The sequence below is a fragment of the Lissotriton helveticus genome, chromosome 9 (genome assembly GCF_964261635.1).
Source record: "Lissotriton helveticus chromosome 9, aLisHel1.1, whole genome shotgun sequence".
NCBI classification, from domain to species: domain Eukaryota; kingdom Metazoa; phylum Chordata; class Amphibia; order Caudata; family Salamandridae; genus Lissotriton; species Lissotriton helveticus.
The window spans coordinates 573,489,051-573,502,363 of NC_136070.1; the positions used below are offsets into that span (position 1 = coordinate 573,489,051).

Consider the following 13,313-nt stretch of genomic DNA (forward strand, 5'->3'; position numbering starts at 1 on the left):
TTTTGGTGTGTTAAACCCCAAAATCTGCATGTTATTTCCCACAAACTCATGAGAGGTGTTACTTATCACACAAAATAAATAATGTATGCTGTGGTATCATTATTTATCATGTACGAAAAATAATACTTCAACTCATAATGATCCCCTAAGGTTCCTAGTGGCATTCTTCATCATAGTGTCCTTGTCCAGAAACAACATGTATCTGAATGGGCTCAACATTGAGAATCAAGTAAGCTCTTTGGTATTTATTGGGGGATCCTAAAGTTAAAATTCTCTAAGATACCAAAAGGTATGTGGCAACGTTAAAAGCATTAGATTCCCAAGCTAAATACCTGTTGAAGTGTTGGTGATTTGGCTGAAACATGTTGACCCTGGGACGCTTGAGATACGAATGCTCTTGCAAGGTGTTCCCATCTATTTTTAACATTGCCACGGTTTCCTTGTAAAAAGCACAAACCTCTGGGCACCTTAGACAATTTTAACTTTAGAAATCCCTATAACACCAAAGAGCTGCCTTGATTCTCAACGTTGAGCCCATCCAGATGCGTTAGATATCTGGAAGAGGACACTAAGATGAAGCATGCCGCTAGGAACCCTAGTGTGTGGGAGAACTATAAAAAACCTGGGTGTTGAAGGGGAAAAACACATAGGGAGTAAACATTAAGGGGCTACCTCTTGGTGTTTCTTTAGCTAAATGTTATTGTGAAGTTGAGCAGACCTCTCCAATGCTTCTGAGTAACTTATGTTTCAGAAGGGCTTCTTAAGACCTGTACTAAAAAGTATTGCTTTTTAGCCAAAATCTTTGCAAAATGTTACCATAAAATGGGTCCACGTTTAAGCCCCATTTTTTTCTGAAATTTTCAATAGATTGACATGATAAGGCTTAGTGAGATTTGGGGTTGGTATTGCAAAAAAATATATCAGAGCTGATTTAGGTATATGGTCAAAATATCGAGTCCATAATATAGACTAACACAAATAATCGAGTCCAAAATATAGAATGGACAAAATATCGAATGGACAGAATATAGACATCAAAAATATCGTTTTTAAGGTAAGTAATGTAATATCGATTTAAAAAATATAGAAAGTCAAAATATCGAAGTACATAATTTAGGTCATTAAAAATATCGAATTTTTAATAATATCGAATTTTTTTAAGTGTTTTGTATGTTAGTATATGTGTGAAAAGTGTATATTTTTTTGTAATTTATTTTAAGTAATTAATTTTATATTATTTAATTTTTGCGTAATTTAATTCTGTAGCAGGTTGTGGGTTTATAGGGGAATAGGGTGGGAAGTAATTTAATTATAATTAATTAAATATGTTAATTAATTTATTGGTTTTTTTTAATAAATTGTTAATTCATTTTTAATTGGTAATCAATTAATTCTTAATTGATAATTAATTTTTATTAATTGATAATTATATTAATAATATTAAAATAAAATTCTGTAGTGGGTTGTGGCTTTATAGGGGAATAGGGTGGGAAGTAATTTAATGATAATTAATTAAATATGTAAAAAAATTATTGGTATTTATTTTGAATAAATTGTTAATTAATTTGTAATTGCTAATTAATTAATTCTTAATTGATAATTAATTTGTATTAATTGATTAATAGATAATTAGGTGAACAATATTAATTTATTTTCTGTACCGGGTTGTGGGTTTATAGGGGAATAGGGTGGGAAGTAATTTAATTATAATTAATTAAATATGTAAATTTATTTATTGGTATTTATTTTGAATACATTGTAAATTAATTTTTAATTGGTAATTAATTAATTCTTAATTGATAATTAATTTTTATTAATTGATCAATTGATAATTATGTGAATTATATTAATTTATTTTCACTAGAGTGGGAATAGTAAAATTTACCCCTATGCTATCCAACGCTTTCCCTACTGTTGCACTCACTGGAGTGGGAATAGTAATTTTTACCCCTACGCTATCCAACGCTTTCCCTACTGTTGCACATTCTGGAGTGGGAATAGTAATTTTTACCCCTACACTATCCAACGCTTTCCCTACTCTTGCACTCTCTGGAGTGGGAATAGTAAATTTTACCCCTATGCTATCCAACGCTTTCACTACTGTTGCACTCTTTGGAGTGGGAATAGAAATTTTACCCCTACGCTATCCAATGCTTTCCCTACTGTTGCACTCTTTGAAGTGGGAATAGTAATTTTTACCCCTACGCTATCCAACGCTTTCCCTACTGTTGCACTTCCAGGAGTGGGAATAGTAATTTTTATACTCCCGCTATCCTACGGTAATAATATTGTGTATTTTTATTAATATTATGTTAATATATATATATGTTTTAACATATATGATAGTATGTTTTTTTTATAAGTTAAATTAATTATTTAATAATTTAAAGGTAATTTAAGTATTTTTAACTATATTTTAGCTATTTTTTTTACATTATTTTTAAGAAATTTGATATTTTTACAAAGTATATATTTTTAAACGATATTTTGGATTCGATATTTTGGTACTTACCTGTTTGTAGATAGGAATTCGATATTTTGTCTGTCGATATTTTGGCATCGATATTTTGGGTAGGCTATATTTTGTCCCTCGATATTTAGTCAGTGATCCTTGATTTAGGGTCTCAGTTCAACCCAATGCAGAAAGAACAATTGATGGACAAAATGTTGAACAATGTCAAACATTCACCCCAGTACAGAGATCTGGGCCTACATCCATTGTTTTTTGCTCCCCATGCCATTCCAGTTTAAACCCAGACATATGCAAATCAGTCTTGACCCTGCGCCTCATGGGAACAGTCCAGCCTGAACTGCCAAGCCAGGTCTTCCTTGGACCGGAAACAAGCATCATGGGACTGGTTACGGGGTAATACCCCTCATCAGCCTGGCTAGTTTGACTTGAGTGGCATGGAGAGCACGGGACCCCTGTTTGGGCATAAATACGTGTATTTCATTAAATATGCAGAAGCGTTTCATCATAGTACTAGGGGAGGGCAGTGAACTCTGCTCCGCCAAGGAAGTTTGCAGAGTTTTCCCAACTCCACGCTCTGCGAAAAAACTCTGATTCTGCCGATTGGCGGAGTTTGGACCCACCCCCTACATCCAACATCAACGCAGCCATGCTTCGTCCCTAAAAGAGGAGAGGAGGACTCACTGGCAGTCACCGCTCCAAAAACTTTAGCCATTCTACATGGCCTCTCTGTGGACCCACTGCTCATCCACCTGTTCTGCAGTCATTCTCCCTCCCGCTCAAAATGTCTCAAAGGCCACCTCGATTTCAGCCTCCGACGGCACACTGGATTCATCATGTTCTGCCTGTCTTGTAGAGCAACAGTGCTGAGGCAGAAGCAGGATGCTAACGATGATATCATTGCAGTGTGTCACGTTATGCCCTCCTTCTGATTCTTCCTACGTGGAGAAGTGTGGCTCAATGGTTAGAGCGGCAGACCCTGATGCAGTAGTCTGGCCGGGACCAGGGTTCAATTCCCGCCTCAGCGGATCTTGGACTCAATTTCCCCGGACCTGATAATTCTCGCCTCGGTGCCTAGTCTAATCATGGGTCCCACTCTGAGCAATAGCTTGCTTAATCTCCACAACGGCCCCAGCAGTGCTTGGATGCCTGGCTTCACCTTGGGGGTGCCCAGGAGTGGACATTTCACAGGAAAGCCAGGATGGGTTCCACAGCGGTATGAATACAGCGCTACGAGACCTCTGGGTAGAAGTTATAAATACAAACACATTTACATTTATGTGGAGGGGCAGTACTTTTCCCTCCCTGCCGGGCCCAGGAAGAGCGCTAGATCACCCAGTATCGTGGGACACACATAAAGGAGGCACCCTTCTGCCCCAGGCCTGGTTCCTACCCCCGGCATGCCTGCAGCACTGCCTGAGGCTGGTCCTGCTGTGCTTCATATGAGAGAGTCCACTGGGTGAGGGTGGCATGGGGGGGGGGTGACCTGTGGAAGGAGCCCAAGGACTCCTTGAATCGCCCAGGCTGTGGGTATGCGAGGGGGTTCTCTGTTTCTGGACTCCTTGTGCATCGCAGTGCACTCTGAGGCTTGAAGTCAAAGGCTAAGCTATGTTCTGGTGATATGTGCCATCGCTCAAGGAGTTACTGGAGACATCCCCAGCAAATGCATCAGTTGGCTGCTCTGCAGTTGTTAGCAACTGATTCACAACCAGATTACACATTAGCCTGCTTTGCTTAGTCCAGGAAAAGATGTACCTTGGAATGGTAATCTGGTTTATTTTTCAAATGAACAAACAAGTGCATCCTGTTACAATAGAAGGAAGGAATAGCCTAAATACTGAAAAGTGCATTTAAGGGTTATAGCTATGATAGAAAGGATTGTGGACATAAAGATGTAGAGCACAGGATTATGGGCAGCAGTCGAAGCACATTAAAAAGAAGTTTGCCTGATAAAAGCAAACTGACAACAGAGATGGATGGTGGCTCGTGGGCCCGTCCCTGTCAATCACGGGATGAATTGGCCCTGGAACAGCATGAAGGTAGCATGCTACCAGGGGCGGGTCTAGGCTCATGGCGGCCCTGTGCAGGGAGCGTAGGTAGGGGGCCCCGGAAGAGGGGGTCCGGGCGGGGCGGTGCGGGGAGGCCAGTGAAGAGGGGGGGTCAGGGTGTTTGGAAGTGGAACAGAGGCGGAGGCCGCCAAATCCCTGCCAGGGGCCGCCACCCAAATATGTATCCATCCTCAGAGGATTATTATATTAAGGATATATATTGGCGTGGTGGCCCCTGGGGTTTGGTGGCCCTGTGCAGGTGCACAGCTTGCACATGCCTAAGGCCACCCCTGATGCTACTTTCCCTGAAGGCGTGGAGAGCAAGAAGAGAGTGAGTCACCAATTGGGAAGCTGCATAGAAAAGAACATCACCGGCCTCTGCACTCACTAATAGCAGATTTGCCTGATACAAGAAATCCTCTGTCACAACTAAGGCGGGGCGGAATTCTGCAGAATTCCACTGAGACTTTTTGCAATTCCGCGGAATTCCACGTAGTGCAACTCCGTTAACTCCGTCCACCCTTACTTACTACATCAGACTATATCAATGTATTGAAAAGCATTTTTTAATTTAAAAAAAAACATAAACATTAATACCTCCTCCCACCCTAACAACAATGCCAAGAGTGAACTGAGGGGCAAATAAGTTGTCACATGGAACCCTCTGGGTGGCCTGGGTAGTTATTATACTTGAACAACATTCTAGTTTATTAAACAAAACACAAGAAAAGGTTTTGTGCAGCGCATTTCGTGAACTCATGTATTTCAAAGTGCTAATATGTGGTCATGAAGAAAAAGGAGGCAGAGTGAAATAAAACAATTGCCTAGGATCAGACAATTTGGTCAAGTGGGGAAGCCGGGATTTATACCAAATTTTCTGGTTTCACATTGTTCAATCTTGTTCCATTGCAATGTAATAATCAAGTTACTCCCTGTTTACACTTGAGTCTCCCAAGATAGTGATAGCAAGTAGAGAAGTCTTACCCCAAGGTGCGGTAGAGGTATAGAGATTCAGATACAACATAACACAGTATTGTCAAATCTATACCTCTTCTAGAGACTAGGGGCTTAATTTAGAGGACAGCATGTATGAAACCCTCCAATAACTCAAAGCCTCACTGGCCACACCATCTATACGCTTCGCTTCCTCTATGCCCACCATTTTCCGAATGTATCCTTCCATTGCAAAGGCACACTCCTACCCAGCTGGCATCAATGCGGCCCTCAGGCACACCACAAACCTTACTTTGTGCCCCCAGGGAAATTGTTTGTGAGTATCCATGCTCTAGCAGTTCAGGAGATGGGCTGGTCGCTTATTGGCAGTAGCAGAGCAGGAGACATGTTGACTCAAGTGGGACATAACACATGTTGACCATTGTGGTGCAGGAAATATGTTGTCCCTAGTGGTGCAGGACACATGCTGACTCTAGCAGTGCAGGAGACACTTTGACCTGAGTGGGGTAGGATACATGTTGACCCCATTGGAGCAGGCGACAAGTTGACCCTATGGGTGTGGCACGTGGTGGCTTTAGTGGGGCAGCACACTTTTTACCCCAGCAGTGCAGGACTCAGCTTGACCCTAGCCAATCAGAAGACACGTTGACCTGAGTACGGAAGGATACATTTTGACCCCAGTGGTGCAGAGACACATGTTGACCCATGGGTTGTGGGACATCTTGGCTCTAGTGGTGCATAACACTTTTCACCCCAGCAGTGCAGGACACATGTTGACCCTAGTGGTGCAGCAGACACGTTGACCCAAGTGAGGTAAGATATATGTGAACCCCAGTGGTGCAGAGGACATGTTAACCCTAGGGGTGTGGCACATGTTGGCTCTAGTGGTGCAGCACACTTTTTATCCCAGAAGTGCAGGACACATGTTGACCCTAGCGGTGCAGGAGACACATTGACCTGAGTACGGAAGGATACATTTTGACCCCAGTGGTGCCGGGGGACATGTAAACCCTAGAGGTGTGGGACATGTTGGCTCTTGTGGTACATGACACTTTTCACCCCAGCAGTGCAGGACACATTTTGACTCTACCAGTGCAGTAGCCACTTTGACCAGAGTAGGGTAGGATACATGTTGACCCCAGTGGTGCAGGGGGCATGTTAACCCTAGGGTTGTGGGTCATATTGGATCTAGTGGTGTAGGGCACATGTTGACTCTAATGGTGCAGAAGACACTTTGACCCCAGTGGAGTAGGATACATGTGACCCCCAGTGATGCAGGGGACATGTTAACCCTAGAGGTGTGGCACATGTTGGCTCTGGTGGTGCAGGACAATTTTTACCCCAGCAGTGCAGGACACATGTTGACCCTAGCGGTGCAGGAGACACGTTGACCTGAGTACGGAAGGATACATTTTGACCCCAGTGGTGCCGGGGACATGTAAACCCTAGGGGTGTGGGACATGTTGGCTCTTGTGGAACATGACACTTTTCACCCCAGCAGTGCAGGACACATTTTGACTCTACCAGTGCAGTAGCCACTTTGACCCGAGTAGGGTAGGATACATGTTGACCCCAGTTGTGCAGGGGGCATGTTAACCCTAGGGTTGTGGGACATATTGGATCTAGTGGTGTAGGGCACATGTTGACTCTAATGTTGCAGAAGACACTTTGACCCCAGTGGAGTAGGATACATGTGACCCCCAGTAATGCAGGGGACATGTTAACCCTAGAAGTTTGGCACAAGTTGGCTCTGGTGGTGCAGGACAATTTTTACCCCAGCAGTGCAGGACACATGTTGACCCTAGCGGAGCAGGAGACACGTTGACCTGAGTAGGGTAGGATACATTTTGACCCCAGTGGTGCAGGGTACATGTTGACCCTAAAGGTGTGGGACATGTTGGCTGTAGTGGTGCAGAACACTTTTCTACCCCAGCAGCGCAGGACACATGTTGACCCTAGCGGAGCAGGAGACACGTTGACACAAGTGGGGTAGGATACATGTTGACCCCAGTGATGCCAGATACATGTTGAGCCCAGCAGTACAGGACACATGATGACCTCAGTGGTGCAGAACAAGCACCTAAACTGAGCCGTGTATGACCCATAGTCAAATACAAAGGCCACATGGTGAACCTAGAAGTACAGAAAGAAATACCTAGCTGTGCATTCCATATAGTGAGTGTAGTACTGCAGGACACATGACCTAACGGTACAATATATATGTTTAGGAATTGCACAATATATGACTTAGTTGTGCATTACTCTGATAAGTGGTTGTCTTGGTGTTTCACAACATACACTGGCCCTCACAGTACGTCACTGAGTTGGTATCCTCCTGCCTCCTCACCCAGGTACTCACCGATGGTGGTGATGATGGTTCCAGCAAAAAAGAAGGCGCTGCCCACGTCCCAGTGGGTGCTGCTGCCGTTGGTGGCATTGGCCACTGGGTCTACGCCAGCCCCCATCGCCTCCTTAACTTGCTGAAATGAGAAAGAGAACACTAAGAGTAGAGAACCAAAGGTGAGAGAAAGTCATTGGCTAGCTTACTGCTAACAAGAATAGGGCCTGCTTTCCAATGGTACTGGGGAGGTTTTGACCATTTAAACTCGGGCCTCTCTACCGAGACTGACTGCAACAGTCCCAAATGTACAAAGGGACGCTTTCACAACTGGTAACTGGAATGGCACACCACCCACCCATCAAAGTTAATTTCACTGAGGTCAGCAAGCACATATAATTTTATTCCTGTAGCGCCTCGACTACTAGTGCCCCATGTGGGATGCAATCTTTATCGCACTAGATAGAATTCAGAATTTATAGAATGCAATTAAGGGCATCTATTACCTTTTTTGACCAAACAGGGGTATACCATGTCCATTTTGGTGCTTACTACACCAAAATCCGCATATGCTGGTATTTACTAGGCCTTTTCCTCCAGGTAACGTCTGGCTGGTTTGAGCTGCCAAAATGTATTTCTGAGTGACTTGCACCCAGCCGTTAACAGGTGTGATACATTTCCCACAATCAGTGGTCTCAATCCCTGTGCAAAGCAAAAATCGTAAAAATCATAAGGATAGAATACCTGTTTTATTGTTTAGCAATTTCTCCTGTGGTCAGGGCTGGCTGTAACACTGGTGGCGCCCGGTGCAACAATATATTTTTTACGCCCCCATGACCACCTCCTCGGATTCCCTCACTATCACCCAGCAAAAGTGTCCCTCATCTCTACATAGCCCCTCTCTCACATACATTTATTTTTTTTCAACCGGTGGTAAAGGCTGGCTTTACTAATCCACTCAGCTAGCCATATAAAATACAGTTCTGTTCTTTACAGCAGGTACATTAACCCTCTGCCCTACTTTATGGCGAGTCATACTTACCACTAGACAAAACTGCGATCTCTCGCTCTCTAGTAGGAACATTATTCACAAGGGATATCTTGAAATTTTTATTGCTGCCTGAAAGTTGCAGGCATAAGGAATTCTGCAGCATGTGCTTTTAAATCTTACATTATTGCTAAACACAGCACATCCCTTAGGTCAGTACCCCGCCTCCAGGTCAGCAACCAGTGCAGCTGCACTGGTTGCACTGCCCTCATTGTGGCACATCCCTACCAGCAGAGCTACATCTGTATTTTTGACCACTCTTCTTGTTATCCAGTCCAAGGGAAAAATATATTTAGGAGAGCATTAAATGTGATGAATCATGCCAGGCCCTGAAATTTCTCCCCAAGCCATAAATTGCATCGGACAGGCGTGAGCAGATGTGTTGAATCCTAGACGCCTTATTAACAGTTCATCCCTGTTCCCGCAGCTGGCTCTGTGAGATGAAGGATGCCACTCTGTCCAAGGGAGTAGGCCGAAAATGAAAAATGCCCCAACTTTGAACTAAAGTGCTGATGCCACCAATCAAGCAAAGCAAGTGAGCCGAACCCTCCATAGAAGAGCTTTCTTGTCTCTCCCATACATGTATCAATTTATTAAGTTTTTTTACCCTTACATCCACCTACTGATAACCACTATTTCACCTTTACATTCTGTCATCCATTCATTCTTTCATCCATCATTCCATCTTTCCCTACTTTATCCATTCATTCATCCATTCACCCAATCTGCCCTCCATCCATCTATCCACCACTCTGTCATCCATTCAACCATCCATACATTCTGCCATCCATCCACTCTGCCATCCACCTATCGACGTTGCCACCCATCCATCCACCTTCTTCTCCATCCATCCACTCTGCTATCCATTCATCCATCTTCTACTCTGCTATCCATCCGTCCACTCTACAATCCATCCATCTTGACAATCTACATCTAGACAATCAATCCATCCCTACACTCTGTCATCCATCTATCCATCCTGCCATCTTTGCACCCATCCACTATGCCATCCATCTATCCATTCATCCACTCTGCCATTCATCAACCCCCTCTGCCATCCACACATCCCTCTGTCCAGCCTTCATCCGTACACTCTTCCATCCATCCATTCATCCACTCTTCCATCAATCCATTTATCCATTCTATCTACATCCATTCTGCCATTCATCCATCAAGACATCCACCCTACTACCCAACTATCCATTCATTCACTCAGACATGCATCAATCCACCAATTTTGCCATGTATTCACTCTGCCACCCATCCATACACTCATCCATCCACCCATCCATCCACTCTACTATCCATCCAATCTGCCATTTCTCCATTAATCCATCCATCCATTAATTCAATCACTTTCCCATCCATCCTTTCACTGTGCCATCTAACTCTGTCATCCATTCAATCATCTTTGTACCCCCTTATCTATGCTATCCCTTTGCTCTGCCATCCTTTTAACTGTCCATCCACGTATCCATCTATCCATCCATCCCTTTGCTCTGCCATCCTTTCAACTGTCCATCCACGTATCCATCCATCCATCCATCCTTTTGCTCTGCCATCCTTTCAACTGTCCATCCACGTATCCATCCATCCCTTTGCTCTGCCATCCTTTCAACTTTCATCCGCCTATCCATTCACTCCCATCCATACATCCACTCATCCGTCCCTTTACTCAGCCATCATTTCTCCAGTCTTCCACCTATTCATGAACTCACACATCCATCCACCTATCCCTTTACTGTACCATCTTTTCACCTGTCCAGCCATCGATTATTCACTCATCCTTTCATTCATTCATTCATCCACATACTCATTCGTCCATACCTCCTTCTGTTCACCCTTGCTTCCAGTATTCACTCTTTCTTTCCTTGTTCTATTTAACCAGCTGTTGTTTTCCTTGCTCCTGGCTGCTCTTCTATTGATCTGTATCCCAGATTTAATGATGAGCATTTGTCTGCCGAGTTGCAGGTGGAAGAGGCCCATAAACATCCCCACCCCCTCTGTAGCTGCTAAAAAGGGGGGGGGCGGGGGTAGATGACGCGCCCCGCTCTCATTCACTTTCCGCTTCTTCAGTCTCTACCGCCTGAAGCGAAGACGCGGCCATTACTGAGGTGATCATTCACCCGCGTGACGCCGCCATGTTTATTGTCACACCATTCCCCGTGTCCTGGGGCAGCTATTGGTTACTCGGAAGCTTATTGGCGAGTAAAGATTGTTTACAGCTGGTGTCCCAGGGCCTTGTCTACCATTACACTGCTCACAGACTGGCAGACTGCATTTATAGAGTGAGCCCCATTCAGATGCCAAGTGTGCTGTTTGAGTATTACTTAAGCATGGGCGGATTTTGCGAATTGGCAATCCGCGAAATTGCGTATTTACGGATTCGCAATCCGCAAAATCCGCGAACTCTCGCGAATTTTGCGGATTCCTTTTTTTTTTGTTCGCAAGTGTTTCTGCCATTTCGCGAGGGTTTTTTACCAGTTCGCAAACGCGAACTTACTTGTCGGGTAGCAATGGTCGCGACCATGTTGTTTCTACATCTGGTTCATCACAGCACCCTCTGTTTCACCACTGCCACCCTCTGTTTCACCACTGCCACCCTCTGGCTCACCCATGCCACCCTCTGGCTCACCCATGCCACCCTCTTGTTCATCACTGTAGATTTATGGGGGGAAAAGCACACCTGCCCTGCCTCAACTGACATGAATGAATTTGGGGCTGATTAATGTGTCACTGAATTTGAACTTCCAGGCTGGCACCTGCTTCCTTATCTGTAATTGCTTTCTGTTGCAGTGTAATTTTTTTAACAGGACCTTTGTTGTATACTTGTAGCTATTCTCTGAGCCTGCTGTGAGGGTCAGAGCAGGGTCATAGAATAGTTGCAAGTAGGCAACTGAACTCTGAAGGGGCCCCTCAGGAAGCACTACAGGGAATGGTTACTAATGATAAGATTGAACTTTTGCACCTGCTGAGTGCTTTCAGTTTTGCAAAAATCCAAATATCCAGCAGCATCCACAAAAAGTAATCCTTCCAGGCACTACAGGGAATGGTTACTAATGATAAGATTGAACTTTTGCACCTGCTGAGTGCTTTCAGTTTTGCAAAAATCCAAATATCCAGCAGCATCCACAAAAAGTAATCCTTCCAGGTCAAGATCCAAATTAAAGTGACCAGCACATGAAGAAAGCACTGGGAGGAGCCTGCTGGACAGGAACAGCAAGTTGGAGACTGTGGGGCACTTCCTTCCTCCCCCCCCCCCCCCCCAAAATGGACTCCTTGCAAAAAAAAAGTGCAGGCAAATGTCAACCTGAGGAGTTATTCTGATAAAAATCATAATTTTTAAGGTTTATGCTGCCTGCTGGTGGATTTCTTGTGCAAAATTGCTAATTTTGCAATCTCGCAATTGCGAGATTGTCGCTGCCCGCCGCATCTACGTGTTCGCAAGTGTTTACTCCCGCGAAATTGTATAGTATTCTAGTTGGCAAGTGCGATCAAGCAAAAAATCCGCTTCGCACGGATTTACGAATTTTCGGCAAGTTCGCGAGAGTTCGCGGATTGCGAATTTGCTGAAAATCCGCAAAATCCGCGAGCGGAATGGATTTTACGCTCATGCTTAGTATTACTCTGGGCCGATGTTCTAGGAAGGCCACAGAAGGCAGCTGTGAACGACCACAATAGAGCAGCACGTTCCAAGAAATTACTTCTAAAAAGCTAATTTTGGGAGGGCATGAGGGCTGTTTGGAGCTCCCAAAGGCAAAATGGCATTTTGCTTGGGTTTCCAAAAGTCATGTATGTATGAACAGTCATGTATGGGTTTCCAAAATTTATGTATGTATGAATCCGTGGCGCAACTAGACCCAAACTTTGGAGGTGGGTGGGGGATAGGGGGGGGGGAGGGTTATCACTTTCACCGATAAAGCAGGACAAGCTTTTCCAGAAATGAGGTAGGAACCGTCCTGATAAATACTAGGAAAGAAAGAAGTGATAAACTGTGCAATTTAAACATATTGGAGAAACCCGATATTATAATAAACATATGTTCGTAGATTTGACACTGTTCCTAGGTTACTCACACTGCTCTGTAAAAAAAAAATTAACAACCCCCTTTTTACCAATTCCCTGATTCATGTTGTGTCAGGGCTATCTGTTTGTGAAATATTTATCATTTCAAGTCCGGAAAATGCTCATGACCCATTGTCAGCTTTCGAAGTTACAATTTTAGTTTAACGTATTGCGATGCTTCAAAACTATTCATGGGTGAGGCTGCTCTTGTATTGTATTGTATTATAATCGCATTTATATAGCGCTTACTACCCCTGATGAGGCATCAAAGCGCTTTTTCGGTGAGTAGCGCGCTTTTTCGGTGAGTAGCACACTACTCCGGGACCCATAGAGGATTAGTATTGAATTAGCATACTGAAACATTCAAGTACATTTTAAGTGGTGGATAGG

General features: G+C 44.0%; 1 protein-coding gene across 1 annotated transcript in view; it reads right to left on the minus strand.

Moving 5' to 3' along the window:
- Positions 1 to 13,313, minus strand: part of KCNK4 (potassium two pore domain channel subfamily K member 4) — a 103,722-nt gene that overhangs the window by 23,776 nt on the left and 66,633 nt on the right. The window contains exon 3 of the mRNA XM_078662309.1: positions 7,832 to 7,952. Within this exon, the coding sequence (XP_078518435.1) occupies positions 7,832 to 7,952 (121 nt within the window). The remainder of the gene's footprint in view (positions 1 to 7,831; positions 7,953 to 13,313) is intronic.